Here is a 13,455-nt window from a genome sequence, read left to right as displayed (position 1 = left end):
GTAATGACAACAGTGTTTAAGTGTAAATGCTTCTACTTATACAAATAAAGCTAAACCCTGGGATGAACAAAGGCAAGCACAGATTACTTTAGCAGACCACTTCCCCCCCCCCCCACCATATGAAGGAATCAATAACCTCTAAAATAACAGATATTTTGGTTTACCTGATTTTTCATATAAAAGAAGAAATTACACTTATGACAGTTTTTAAATCTTGAATTGCTGTACTATATCAATAGCACTAGGGAACTGCACAACGCAGTTTGGTGATTTTCTATATGTACAGAAAGAACTTATATAGTCATGATGTTTAACCAAGTGCACATTTAGATGCTCAAAATAATATAAAATATGCAACCGTACAGTTGCAACAGTACCAATGCACATATTAGTAGAATCATGAATTTACTAATAAAAAGATGAGTTCTCTACAGAACACAAACTCCATTTTACAGATTATGTATTCATAACAGTAACCCAAGAAAATCCTGCTTGTGTTTTTTCCCCCAGCAAGAATGTGTCTCAACACAACAGAATATATTCTTGCTTGTTCTCTCCCTCCACACACATTCCTACACCCCTTAGGGAAACAATTTCAACAACACAGACAAGGAAAGGAAATAATTCAACATAATCTTTTATTATTTTTATCACAAAAGTATTTTTAAACCTGTCACTTAACATTAAATAAAAACAGCTTTTACAGGGCATTGTACTATGAATATTCAAGCTGAGTAAAAATATAATTGTTTCTTAGACCTATCAGATGAAAAGGCTGGTTATTTTCACTCTATAGAGAAGCTACGTTTTTACCATTTCCCAGTAACATATAAATTTGAAGAACTAAAATGATCAGAATAGCAGCCATATCTTCCATGCAAAGAGAATAAGTCTAATCAATGCCACCTCCTCTGTCGTCCTCACATATGCTAAACACATACACAACAGAAGCCTTCCATTAATATCGGGATGCCGATCTCTCTGGGGAAGCGAAAGAAACCTTTACCCCAATCTCAATCCCCAAATTATGGCAGCTTCTTGCTACTGCATTCAGGATAATTTCTATGATTCGTGATCCACGTCAACCAGATTGATTCTCCACCACACACCACGGTGTGTGCAGCAGGGAGAAGAGGCTGACATGTACTTCCATGCTACAGAGAGCACAGGGGGGAGGGTGTGTTTACCACTGCACTCCGTACCCCACCTTAGGTGCCTAGCGAGAGAAAAAGACAGGCTGTGTCATACCCTCTTGTCTGCAAGCAGAGGGGGCGTCCTCTGACCACTCCCACATCTGCTACCCCTCACACCGAGCAGGGCCCCAGCTAGGGGGAACGAGGACACCCCACTGCCCAAGCCTCAGGATCTGACTGAGCACTACCCTATAGAGAGAGCAGACGACGCCTACACCTCCCCCCCTCGGACCCTCCCAACGCCTGCTGAGCAGGGCCCCGCGGGGGTGACCGGGCCCCCTGTCGCGCAGAGGGGGCACGCAGGGGGCAGGGTCTGGGGCCGGTCTCTTACCGCCAGCTCGGGGCTGTGCGAATCCCGGTGGGACACGGCGCGGATGACCCCAGCTCGCCAGCGGCCGCTCTCCCCGCGCTCCGGCGGCTCCTCTTCGCCACCCCCGACACACAGGAACCGCTTCCCCACCAGCTCCGGCCGCGTCTCCACCACCACCATGGCCGCCGCCGCACAGGCACCGCACCAGCCACCCAGCCCTCTCCTCTACGGGCCGCCCATGCCGAGAGCCCCGCTGAGCCGAGGGGAGCAGGGCTGTCTCTGCGGCTGGCTGCGTCCGTCCCCCTCGCCCGCTCCGAGCCGGGCGCCCCGGGCAGCTCCGCCGCCGCGACCAGCCTGACACAAACACACGGAGGGGAGGGGGCGGGGGAGCCGCTCTCTCACCGCCGCGCTGCAGCCCCGACCACTCCGCCCACACAGGCCACTGCCATGGAGACCGACACCACGCGCCGTCTCCCTCCGCCAGACAGCGCGAGCGGGGAGGGGGCGGGAGGAACTACTACTGCATGGGAAAGAGTCCGGCCCCAGAATTTGCTGCTTTGCTGGAACTGAGCATGCTCAGTAACATCAGCTGAAGCCACTGCCCTGGCTCTGCCCTCCCTGGGGATTGCAGACTGCTCCCTGCTGTTTACAGGGGCAGCGGGGTGAATCGGAGCGGGTTGGGCAGGGTCTGTGCGGGGATAGACTGGCGGCACGGAAGGGACAAGCAGAGGAAGGGGAACGGAGGGGGGTTTAGGGACACAGTCGGGATCGGGGGGTAGGAGCCGGGGTTGAGAACGGGTAGGGGAGCTGCCAGATGGGGTCCGAGGGGAGTCCCGGGCTAGGGAGGATCCCAGGGGGAGTTACCCGGCCAGAGCAGGGTGAGCAGTCGCCAGGGGCAGCAAAAATAGGATGTGGGGGGCAGCGCGGCTTTTCGCCCCCCGGCAGGACGGTGCCGCTCAGCTCCCGCTTCCCAGGGCTGTGTTCTTAGAGGCGTGGTGCCTCCCAGTGCCTAGACACAGCAGCGCTTCCCCATCTGGTATGATGCATTGAGCTGCTAAAACAGACTGGATTTAATCAAATACTTGACATACACCCCCTCTGAAAATTATAATTGTCTTACTTGTTTTTAATCTTTAAAGGAATCCCTTATCCATTTATATGTCTGCATAAAGCCTCATAGCAGTTCACAAATGTGTCTTAACTATTATTATTCTCCATGCCTGAATTGGACTGCCTTTATCTTGACATCCACTGTAAATGTAGGTTAATGCTTCTTTAAATTATTTATTTTTAATATGCTATTTCGATTACTCTTAGCACTTAATCATCTACTTTTGTGGAGATGGATCGGATGTCATTGTGCTATTTAATTGATATTTTCAACACCAGACACTCATTGAATACATCAGTAGTTTCCAAGATCTTCCACAATCACATCTCACACTGTTTCTGGTATAGCACTTCATATTTGCATGGCAACATGAGTTTTTCATTCTCAATTTTTGTTCTTTTTTCAGGCACATTTGCACTGTAAAAGTGATAAAAGAAATGGTAGAGACAAGTACTATAGTGTGATCTCTTTATCATGAAAGTGCAACTTACAAATGTAGATTATTTTTTGTTACATAACTGCATTAAAAACAAAACAACATAAAACTTTAGAGCCTACAAGTCCACTCAGTCCTACTTCTTATTCAGCCAGTTGCTAAGACAAACAAGTTTGTTTACATTTACTGGAGATAATGCCTGTTTCTTAGCCCTGGTCTACACTGAGGGGGGTGATTGATCTAAGATACGCAACTTCAGCTACAAGAATAGCGTAGCTGAAGTCAATGTATCTTAGATCGACTTACCTTGCGTCCTCACGGCGCAGGTTCGACTGCCGCCGCTCCCCCATCGACTCCGCTTCCGCCTCTCGGCAGTGGTGGAGTTCCGGAGTCGACGGCAGAGCGATCGGGGATAGATTTATTGCATCTACACTAGACGTGATAAATCAATCCCCGATAGATCGATCACTACCCGCCGATCCGGCGGGTAGTGAAGACCTGCCCTTATTTACAATGTCACCTGAAAGTGAGAACAGGCGTTCGCATGGCACTTTTGTAGCCGGCATTGCAAGGTATTTACATACCAGATATGCTAAACATTCATATGCCTCTTCATGCTTGGACAACCATTCCAGAGGACATGCTTCCATGCTGACGATTGTTTAAAAAAATTTGTTAATTAAATGTGTGACTGAACTCCTTGGAGAGAATTGTATGTCTCCTGCTCCATGGTTTTACCCACATTCTGCCATCTATTTTGTATTATGGTAGTCTAGGATGATGACCCAGCATATGTTGTTTGATTTAAGAACACTTTCACTGCAGATTTAACAAAACACAAAGAAGGTTCCAATATCAAATTTCTAAAGATAGCTACAGCACTCAACCCAAAGTTTAAGAATTTGACGTGCCTTCCAAAATCTGAGAGGGACGAGGTGTGGAGCATGCTTTCAGAAGTCTTAAAAGAGCAACACTCTGATGCAGAAACTACAGAACCCAAACCACCAAAAAAGAAAATCAACCTTCTGTTGCTGGCATTTGAATCAGATGATGAAAATGAACATGCATCGGTCCACACTGCTTTGGATCGTTATCGAGCAGTACCCGTCATCAGCATGGATGCATGTCCTCTGGAATGGTGGTTGAAGCATGAAGGGACATATAAATCTTTAGCGCATCTGGCACGTAAATATCTTGTGACGCCAGCTACAACAATGCCATGCAAACGCCTATTCTCACTTTCAGGTGACATTGTAAACAAGAAGCGGGCAGCATTATCTCCTTCAAATGTAAATAAATTTGTTTGTCTGAGTGATTGGCTGAACAAGAAGAGGACTAAGTAGACTTGTAGGCTATAAAGTTTTACATTGTTTTATTTTTGAATGCAGTTATTTTTTGTACATAATTCTATATTGTTAATTCAACTTTCATGATAAAGAGATTGCACTACAGTACTTGTATTAGGTGAATTGAAAACTACTATTTCTTTTGTTTTTTACAGCACAAATATTTGTAATCAAAAATAAATATAAAGTGAGCACGGTACTGTTTGTATTCTGTGTTGTAATTGAAATCAATATATTTGAAAATGTAGGAAACATCCACAAATATTTAAATAAATGGTATTCTATTATTAACAGCGCAATTAATCACAATTAATTTTTTTAATTGTACGGTTAATCGCAATTAATTTTTTTAATTGCTTGACAGCCCGAGTAAAAAGCCTTACTAAAATCAAGATATATCACATCTAATGCTTCTCCCCTATTCACTAGTAACCCTGTCAAGTAAGGAAATTAGTTTGGTTTGGCATGATTTTTTCTTGATAAATCCATGCTCTCTATTCCTTATAATGCGGTTATACTCTAGGTGCTTACAAATGGATTGTTTAATAATTTGTTCTAGTATCTTTCCGGTTATCGAAGTTAGGTTAAGTGGTCTATACTTCCTGGATCCTCCTTATTCCTTTTAATAGAGATGTAGGGCTAGATTTTCAAAGGTTTAGGTGTGTACATCCCAAAGCGCAGGTGTGAACAGTGTTTTGTCGGTAGGAGCGCTCTCCTGCCAACAAAGCTGCCGCCGCTCATTGGGGGTGGAAATTGTTTGTCGGCAGGAGAGCTCTCTCCCGCCAACAAACAGCGGCTATACTGCGTGCCTTTTAGCGGCATGGCTGTACCGGCACAGCCCTGTCGCTCAAAGGTGCATAGTGTAGACAAAGCCTTAGCTGCAGGAGCTATTCTGAGATAAAAATACAGTGAGAACAAGACAATTTGGTTTTAGCAGTGAAGAAAAGGCCTGAGAAAATGTCTCTGAAATAAGATCAGGGCAATATGCTCATATGTTTGTGCCAAAATAGTGAAGTGCAAATTTTGTTTTGAAAACTTGATCAATATTTGTAACAGTGATAATGGGCTGGTGGGGGTTTTTATCAGGAACAATGGCAGATTTTCTAACTAATAGTTTGTGTTTAAAATGTATTTCAAATACTGTGTACAATGCTTTACACAAGTTTCAGTGTTTTGTGTACATTAAATGTTTGTTTATATAGGCCATACAGTTTCTAACCTACAATGGAAAGGGACTAATAAAGAGAACACAGTACCTTCATTCAGGGTTTTACATACAATAGTCCTGCAGTTTAACTCTATAAAATGCTTTTCCAAATTACAAAAAATATCTTTAGTTATTTGTGTCCAAATTTTAAAGAGAGATTCCACAGTGCTAGCAAATTGTGACAGGAGTGCCCCCAACCATACATCTTGCCACCACCTGGATCAGAAGATGAGGAAAGGTGAGAGCTAGCAAATTGTGACTGGTGTATCCCCAAACATCCCAATTAGCTACCCCTGGACCAGAGGATGAGGAAGATGAGAGGCAGCAAGTTGTGACTGAGCAGCAAAAAAGAACTCCCATAGGTGTCAGTAACTGCTGCAGGTAGCAAATTGTGACCACAGCAGTTTGTAACATTACAGCACAGCCACCACAAACTACTGCGGGAGAAGAGGCTGCAGCAGGAAGCAGCAATAATAGTCACATGCTACATCTGCTCTTCCAACTGCTGCTACTGCTGCTTTAACAGGAACTTCCCTGGGAAGTGCAGCAGCAGCAATCCTTGGATGGGGTATTCCTTTTACAGCTGTTGCAGCTGGTGCAAGAGTTGCAAAGGGAAGGAAAGCAGCAGCAACAGTAAGATAAGATGTTATTCCTGCCTTGCTTTCCATTAGCCACCCATGCTCTCAGTTTCATCGTATAGGGTTTTTTATTTTATTTGCCATTCCCATCCCTGCAGAATTATTCATGCCTGATGAGGTCACCGTCTCTCCCTCTGAATGAAAATCCTTTCTAGGAAAAATTCTACCTATCCAGAGTCATGTTTTTCAATTAATATGGCCTTGCCATGGTTACAGTGCAGACAGTGTTGTGGTGATGCTGCTGCAGAGAAGGAAGACTGCATCATTCTGGTGAATGCACATAGTACAATGGAATCCATCTACACCACGATTTGAATGTACAGACTATTCCGGTATTTCAGAAAGTTCTAAACCGTGACATACTGTTAGCCTCTTATTTCTGTTCTTTCTGAATTTGAGTTTCATGGCATATTTAATGCTTGGAAAGAAACAATATCTTTTCAGTGGCATTGTCAATCACTAACATGATCTGTCTGTAGACAGTTGTTAATGGCAAACCTATGATAATGACATTTTATTTCTATGTTTGCTGCATGCTTCAATACTGCAGGTTACGTAGTAGAGGGAGCAGATGATCAATTCAATTATCAGGATTTATAGTAAAAGAAAAAATTTCAGCCAGTCCTAGCAACGGAAAAACAAACATTGATACTATATGTGTCCACTCAGATCAATTATTTTCCACACAAACAACCCCCAAACCACTATTAACCATCTGAACCTGCCCTAAAATAGTTACTAACCTATGTCCTGCCCCAAAGGGATATCAATGGAAAGTATGAGAAAACAACAGCGCAGAATTTTCCAACGCTTCAGGCAAAAAAAAAAGTGTTCTTATAATTTCACAACTCACAGCATCTTCCATCTTTTCATATAATTGAAAAAATATTGATGGTACTGTGCACAATGGCAACAAATGGCTTCTGTGGTCAAACATTAGACTTCACTTGGGCATTTAATCAGATGAAAAGGCTGGGCATCTGGCAAATTAAGATCACATAATTAGAAGCCACTTGCAAAAAGATTGGTTCAAGTGAATTAAACACAATTAATCACAGTGGAAGTACATAACCAAGTCAGAGACAGAACCAAGTTCTCCTGATTAAACTATTTAGCTACAAGACCATCCTTTCTCTTCTAGTTGCAGCTTGCCTTATTTTTGACACATTTTTCAATTTCTACAGTGACTGAGGCACAAGTCCTACAGACAGTAACCTCATTCATGACACAACCATGAAGTAGTCCCTGAGCACCTTTCAGCATATGCAATGAAAGAGGCAGGGGTCCTGTGTGATTATGCAATTAAAGAATGTATCATAATACATATACACAATGGGGCTGGATTAACCTTGCACAGTTTAAATTCTGGCATTTCTTAACTTTTGAATGTTTGACTTTGTAACTTAAATAATAATCTTTCAACATCACTTTTAAAAATGTAAATTCCTAGGTTGTTGTTTTTTTTTAAGGCAAAATCAAATTCTACTATATGTAACTAACAACCCTCCTCCCCTAAGTCATGCATCATCAGCAGGGTTTGAATCCTTACTGTCCAGTACTGCAGCATGCACCTCTATGAGGTGAGCTAAAGGAGTAAGGGCAGTAATTCGGTAGCAGCAGGAGCAGAAGTTTGTTATTCTCTGTGTCCCAGCCACTAGAGGAAGATACATGACATACTGAAACAGTGAATAAAATAGGCAGGAACTGCAATATTTTACATACAGCACAGTCAAGCACAAGGTCTTTGCAGAATCTTTTTCAGGGATAGTTAGGCTAAGGGTCTGATTAGATATTAGAGATATTCCCATCTTGTTAACTTCTCAGTGGGGGATGAGGCCTTGCTCAATAATAAGGATTATGAAGGGGTCAGAATTATTAACACTAGCCACTAGAGGAAGTATAGAGATCCTGGTTCCTAGCCCTGTGCCAAAGAGTGCTTTGATAGAGGAAAAATATGCCACCACCATTTTGTCTGTGTCCCATCTGGAGATTTAGTTCTGTGTGGCATATTGGAGGGAGACACCAGTATGGTTCATGCACAGCACTAATGGAATGTTCATGGTTTATGGCAGCAAGCCCAGAACAAATTGTGGTAAACAAACCACAGGCAGGAAATGGCAGTTTTTGACACCCTATAATTTAGCCAAAGGTGAATGGATTTTCATGGAGTCATCAGAATTCACCTTCCTGACCCCAGGGCTATTCACCTGCCAGTATCAGTCCTGTTGCAAATTATGGAGTACTTTCTCAGTGAGAAGAATTTTTATAATGGAAAATGTTAGGTAATCTAAACCAGGGATCATGAATGCATCCCAGATAATAAATCAGCAACTGGTTGTCAGCTGGATGTGTCATTAACCCCAAATCCAGTGTGGCCTAGGAGTTAGAGCTGGGATCTGAGAGTCAGGCTTTCTCTCTTTCTACATTCCCACTATCTTGCTGAATAACTTTGGGCAAGTTACTTACATACCCTGAGCACCTGGAGCTTCTATTGATTCCAATGGGAATTTTAGTGCTGAGCACTTCTGGAAATCAGGCCCTTAGTCTAGCTATAAAATGGATAACATTATTATTTATTTAATATTTATACTGCAACAGCGTTCAGAGCCATGAGCATGATTGGGGCCCCATCATATCAGGTGTTGGGCGAACACATAGGAAGAGACTGTTCTTGTCCCAAAGATGCCTCACACAGAAGGGAGACCTAATTCATTAATATTTGTAAGGTACTTCAGCCTTGTCTATACTAGCATACTCTTTAGCTGTACTTCACCAAGGTACAGCTTCATCAATGGTATCTGTAAAGAGTGTTGTTTGCTGTCTGTGATCTCCTTTTATAGTTAATTGCCCCCTTCCTCATTCACAATGCATGGCAAACTAGCACTGCCACTGATCCTTCCAATTCCAACATTCTGTTCCTGCTTTTGGTTCTAAGATATTACCAAAAAATGTTTGAATAACAGAATTAGTGAAAGAGGTGTGTCCCCATGTGTGCCCTGTTACACACACAGCAGCTTTCCTTACAATTATTATTTGTAATACAGTAGTACTTATAGGCCCCAACTGAGACTGGGGAGCCATGTTACTAGGCACTGTACATATAGTGAGAGAGAGCCTTGCCCTGAAGAATTTACATTCTAAATAAACAAAGGGTGGGAGAAGAAACAGAGATGGTGAAGTGACTTGCCCATGGTCATACATCAGAGCAGCACTAGAGCCAGTAATAGAACTCATGTCTCCAAATTTCCAGTAGGGTGCCTGTGAGGGTGTATAAACCCTCACCAGTGACAAAGAAGTTAAAGAGCTGCTGTGGGCAAGGCTGGCCCCCTCCCTCCAACTCTGTCACTTATGTCAGGGCTGGAACAAGGATTTAAAAGCAAGAAGTTCCAGTCAGTTGCTGGGCAGTTTTGGGAGAATAAGCATAGTTTTACAGTTTCAGAGAGAGACTCCTGGAAGGCTTCAAGGAAACTGCCATGAAGGTCATTCTCATCCTACAAGGAAAGAGTAGACTTTGGCACTAGCTGGGTAAGGTAGGTTGGGCAAGCCCCAAGGTAAGCTGTCAAGCAGTTGGTACTGCTATTCTCAACTCCCTCTGGGGTTAGGGAATCAGGGAAATATACTAATGAGTGGAAGTCAGGAGCTCCCTCCTCTTCAACTGCAGTCAGATTATTTGATTCTGAGGCCTGGTCTACACTAGCCTGTTATTTCAGAATTAGCCGAGTTATTTCGGAAAAAAAATGATTCCGTCCACATGACCAAATGATTTTTTTCGATTTAAAGGGCTCTTTAATTCAATTTCTGTACTCAACCTTGGCAAGTGGAGTAGCGCTTAAATTGAGATCGCAATCCCGGGTTAAAGGTATTGTGGACGCAATTTGACGTTATTGGCCTCCGGGAGCTATCCCAGGATGCTCCCTTGTGACCGCTCTGGTCAACACTCTCAACTCCAATGCACTAGCCAGGTGGGCAGGAAAAGCCCCGGGAACTTTTGAATTTCATTTCCTGTTTGGTCACCATCAGCACAGTCCACCATCACAGGCTACCATGCAGAGTCCACCATCACAGGAGATCACACAGTCTCAGATTCGCAGATGAGCTCCAGCATGGTCCGAACGGGAGGTACTGGATCTCATCGCATGCTGGGGAGATGAGTCTGTTATGGCAGAACTACGTTCCAAAAAAAGGAACGCAAATACCTACACTAAAGTCTCCAGGGCCATGACAGAAAGAGGCTACTCCAGGGACACAGAGCAGTGTCATACAAAAATCAAGGAGCTCAGGCAAGCATACCAAAAAGCCAGGGAGGCAAATGGGCGCTCTGGGTCACAGCCCCATACATTCCGCTTTTACCGTGAGCTCCATGCAATTATGGGGGGTGATGCCACCATTACCCCACCACTGTCCGTGGACACCTGCAAGTGGGGAGTTGCACAGAGCGAGGAGGAAGAGACATTGGAGGACGAAGAGAAGGAGGAGGAGGAGGACAGTGCACAGGCGGCAAGTGGGGAATCCGTTTCCCCCCTAGCCAGGAAATAATCTTAACGCTGGATACAATAGCCTCTCCTCACTCCCAAGGCAGGCTCCTGTTCCATGACCCTGGAGAAGGTACTTCTGGTGAGTGAGAGCCTGATTGGAGCCACGCGGTGCGGGGGGAGGGGGGGGTGTTGTGTGCAGTGATCATCCCAGAGAGCCCGCAGGCCCTTCTTTTATATGGAAAACCCACCAGGCATTGCTTGCTGTGGGAAAGGGGGCCCAGCAGTTTGAAAGCATTGAAATGAATGTAGAAGAAGCAGAACCCCACATGCCCCTAGGGACTGCCTGCAAGATGAATTCTGTTGCCTGGCCGTGTGTGATGGCTTACTCTTACCAAAATGCCCCCTTTGTTCTCTGCAATGTATTTTTTAAAATACTACCCTCCCTTTTTCTCCTCCCGCAGGTGCAAATGTTTCAACGCGGCCCCTATCTACTCCGTCCCAGAGGCTGGTCCAGATTAGAAGGCAGAAAAAACGAATTTGGGACGACATGTTCGCCGAGCACATGCAGTCCTCCCGCACCGATAGGGCCCAGCTGAATGCATGGAGGCAAACAATTGCGGAGTCCGGTAAAGCATTACAGGAACACAAAGAGAGGAGGGAGGCGCGCAATGAAAGCAGGCAGGACACTATGGTCAAGCTCATGGGGGAGCAAACTGACATGCTCCGCTGTATGGTGGATCTAATGCGGGAAAGGCAGCAAGACCACAGACTTCCGCTGCAGCCCCTGTATAATCAAACTCCCTCATCCCCAAGTTCCATAGCCTCCTCACCCAGACGCCCAAGAACATGAGGGGCTACGGGGACCCACACACTCAACCCCAGAGGATCGCCCAAGCACCAGAAAGCTGGCATATGTGAACTTTTGATTTGGTTTCTGGACTTGTTCTTTCTTCCTCCTCCACCCCCCTAACCAACCCCCCACCCCAGTCTACCTTCTAATTTCTCTCAATGCGTTGTGCATCAAATAATAAAGAACAGTTTTTAAACAATTTTAACTTTATTTCCTTTCATATATAGGGTGCAGGTAACTTCAAGAGAAACAAACACAACTGTCACACCGTACCCTGGCCAGTCATGAAACTGGCTTTCAAAGCTTCTCTGATGCACAGCGCGTCCTGCTGCACTCTTCTAATCGCCCTGTTGTCTGGCTGTGTGAAATTGGCAGCCAGGCGAGTTGCCTCAACCTCCCCCACCACCATAAAAGTCTCCCCCTCACTCTCACAGATATTGTGAAGCACACAACAAGCAGCAATTACAATTGGAATATTGGTTGTGCTGAGATCTAACCGAGTCAGTAAACTGCGCCAGCGCCCTTTCAAACATCCAAAAGCACACTCCACCACCATTCTGCACTTGCTCAGCCTATAGTCGAACTGCTCCTTACTACTGTCCGGGGTGCCTGTGTACGCTTCATGAGCCATAGCATTAAGGGGTAGGCTGGGTCCCCGAGGATAACTATAGGCATTTCAACATCCCCAAAAGTAATTTTCTGGTCTGGGAAGTAAGTCCCTTCCTGCAGCTGTTCAAACAGACCAGAGTTCCTGAAGATGCGAGCATCATGCACCTTTCCCGGCCATCCCACGTTGATGTCGGTGAAACGTCCCTTGTGATCCACCAGTGCTTGCAGCACCATGGAAAAGTACCCCTTGTGGTTTATGTACTGGCCGCCACGGTGTGCCGGGGCCAAGATGGGGATATGTGTTCCGTCTATCGTCCTGCCACAGTTAGGGAACCCCAGCGCATTGAAGCCATCTACAGTGGTTTCCACATTTCCCAAAGTCACTACCCTTGATAGCAGCAGCTCAGTGATTGCGTTGGCCACTTGCAGCACAGCAGCCCCTACAGTAGATTTGCCCACTCCAAACTGATTCCCGACTGACCGGTAGCTGTCGGACGTTGCAAGCTTCCACAGTGCTAGGGCCACTCGCTTCTCAATGGTGAGGGCTGCTCTCATTTTGGTGTCTTTGCGCTTCAGGGCAGGGGACAGCAAGTCACAAAGTTCCATGAAAATGGCCCTACGCATATGAAAGTTTCGCAGCCACTGGGAATCATCCCAGAACTGCAACACTATGCGATCCCACCAGTCTGTGCTTATTTCCTGGGCCTAAAATCGGCGTTCCATGGCATGAACCTGGCCCAATGCCACCATGATCTCCCAATCGCCACATGCCATGCATCTAGGAATGTCTGTGTCCATGTCCTCATCAGTATAGTAATCGCACTGTTGTGGCTTCCTCGCCCGGTTTTGCAGGTACTAAATATACTGCTGGATAATGCATGAGGTATTTACAATGGTCAAAACTGCAGCAGAGATCTGAGCGGGCTCCATGTTTGCCGCGCAATGGCACCTGCACGGGTAATCCTTGAAAAAGGGCGCGAAATGAGCTGTTCGGTTCAAGATGGCCGATAAAAGGAGGTAAATGGTTGTCTTCTGTAGCTTCCACGGGAGCCCAGGACAGCTTCCGCCGCTTTCTCCAGATTGTCTGTGCGGCTCTGTTCACGATGGGCAAGAAACAGCAGGGAATTGTTGCCTTCTGTAGCTTCCACGGGAGCCCAGGACCGACAACATGGAAAAAGCGGCGAGAGCAGAGTTTGTGGCGGAAGCGTGAGCAGAGTCTGTGGCGGAAGCTGTGCGGCTCTGTTCACGATGGCCGAGAAACGGCGGGGAATTGTTGCCTT

The 13,455-nt window shown here is 45.4% G+C and overlaps 1 protein-coding gene across 2 annotated transcripts in view; it reads right to left on the bottom strand.

The window, feature by feature from the left end:
* JMJD1C (jumonji domain containing 1C) overlaps window positions 1-1,862 on the bottom strand; it is a 352,929-nt gene extending 351,067 nt beyond the window's left edge. For both annotated transcript variants that reach the window (XR_002908668.2, XM_024209274.2), the window contains exon 1: window positions 1,525-1,862. Coding sequence is in view for 1 of the 2 variants with exons in the window: in XM_024209274.2 (XP_024065042.1) it covers window positions 1,525-1,683 (159 nt within the window). In the remaining variant the exon portion in view is untranslated. The remainder of the gene's footprint in view (window positions 1-1,524) is intronic.
* Between the last annotated feature and the right edge of the window lie 11,593 nt (window positions 1,863-13,455).

This window comes from Terrapene carolina, unplaced genomic scaffold, assembly GCF_002925995.2.
Source record: "Terrapene carolina triunguis isolate 2854851 unplaced genomic scaffold, T_m_triunguis-2.0 Scaffold95, whole genome shotgun sequence".
In the NCBI taxonomy this organism is placed as follows: Eukaryota; Metazoa; Chordata; order Testudines; family Emydidae; genus Terrapene; species Terrapene triunguis.
Note: the sequence above shows the minus strand (reverse complement) of the source record. Positions and strands in the feature narration are given on the sequence as shown.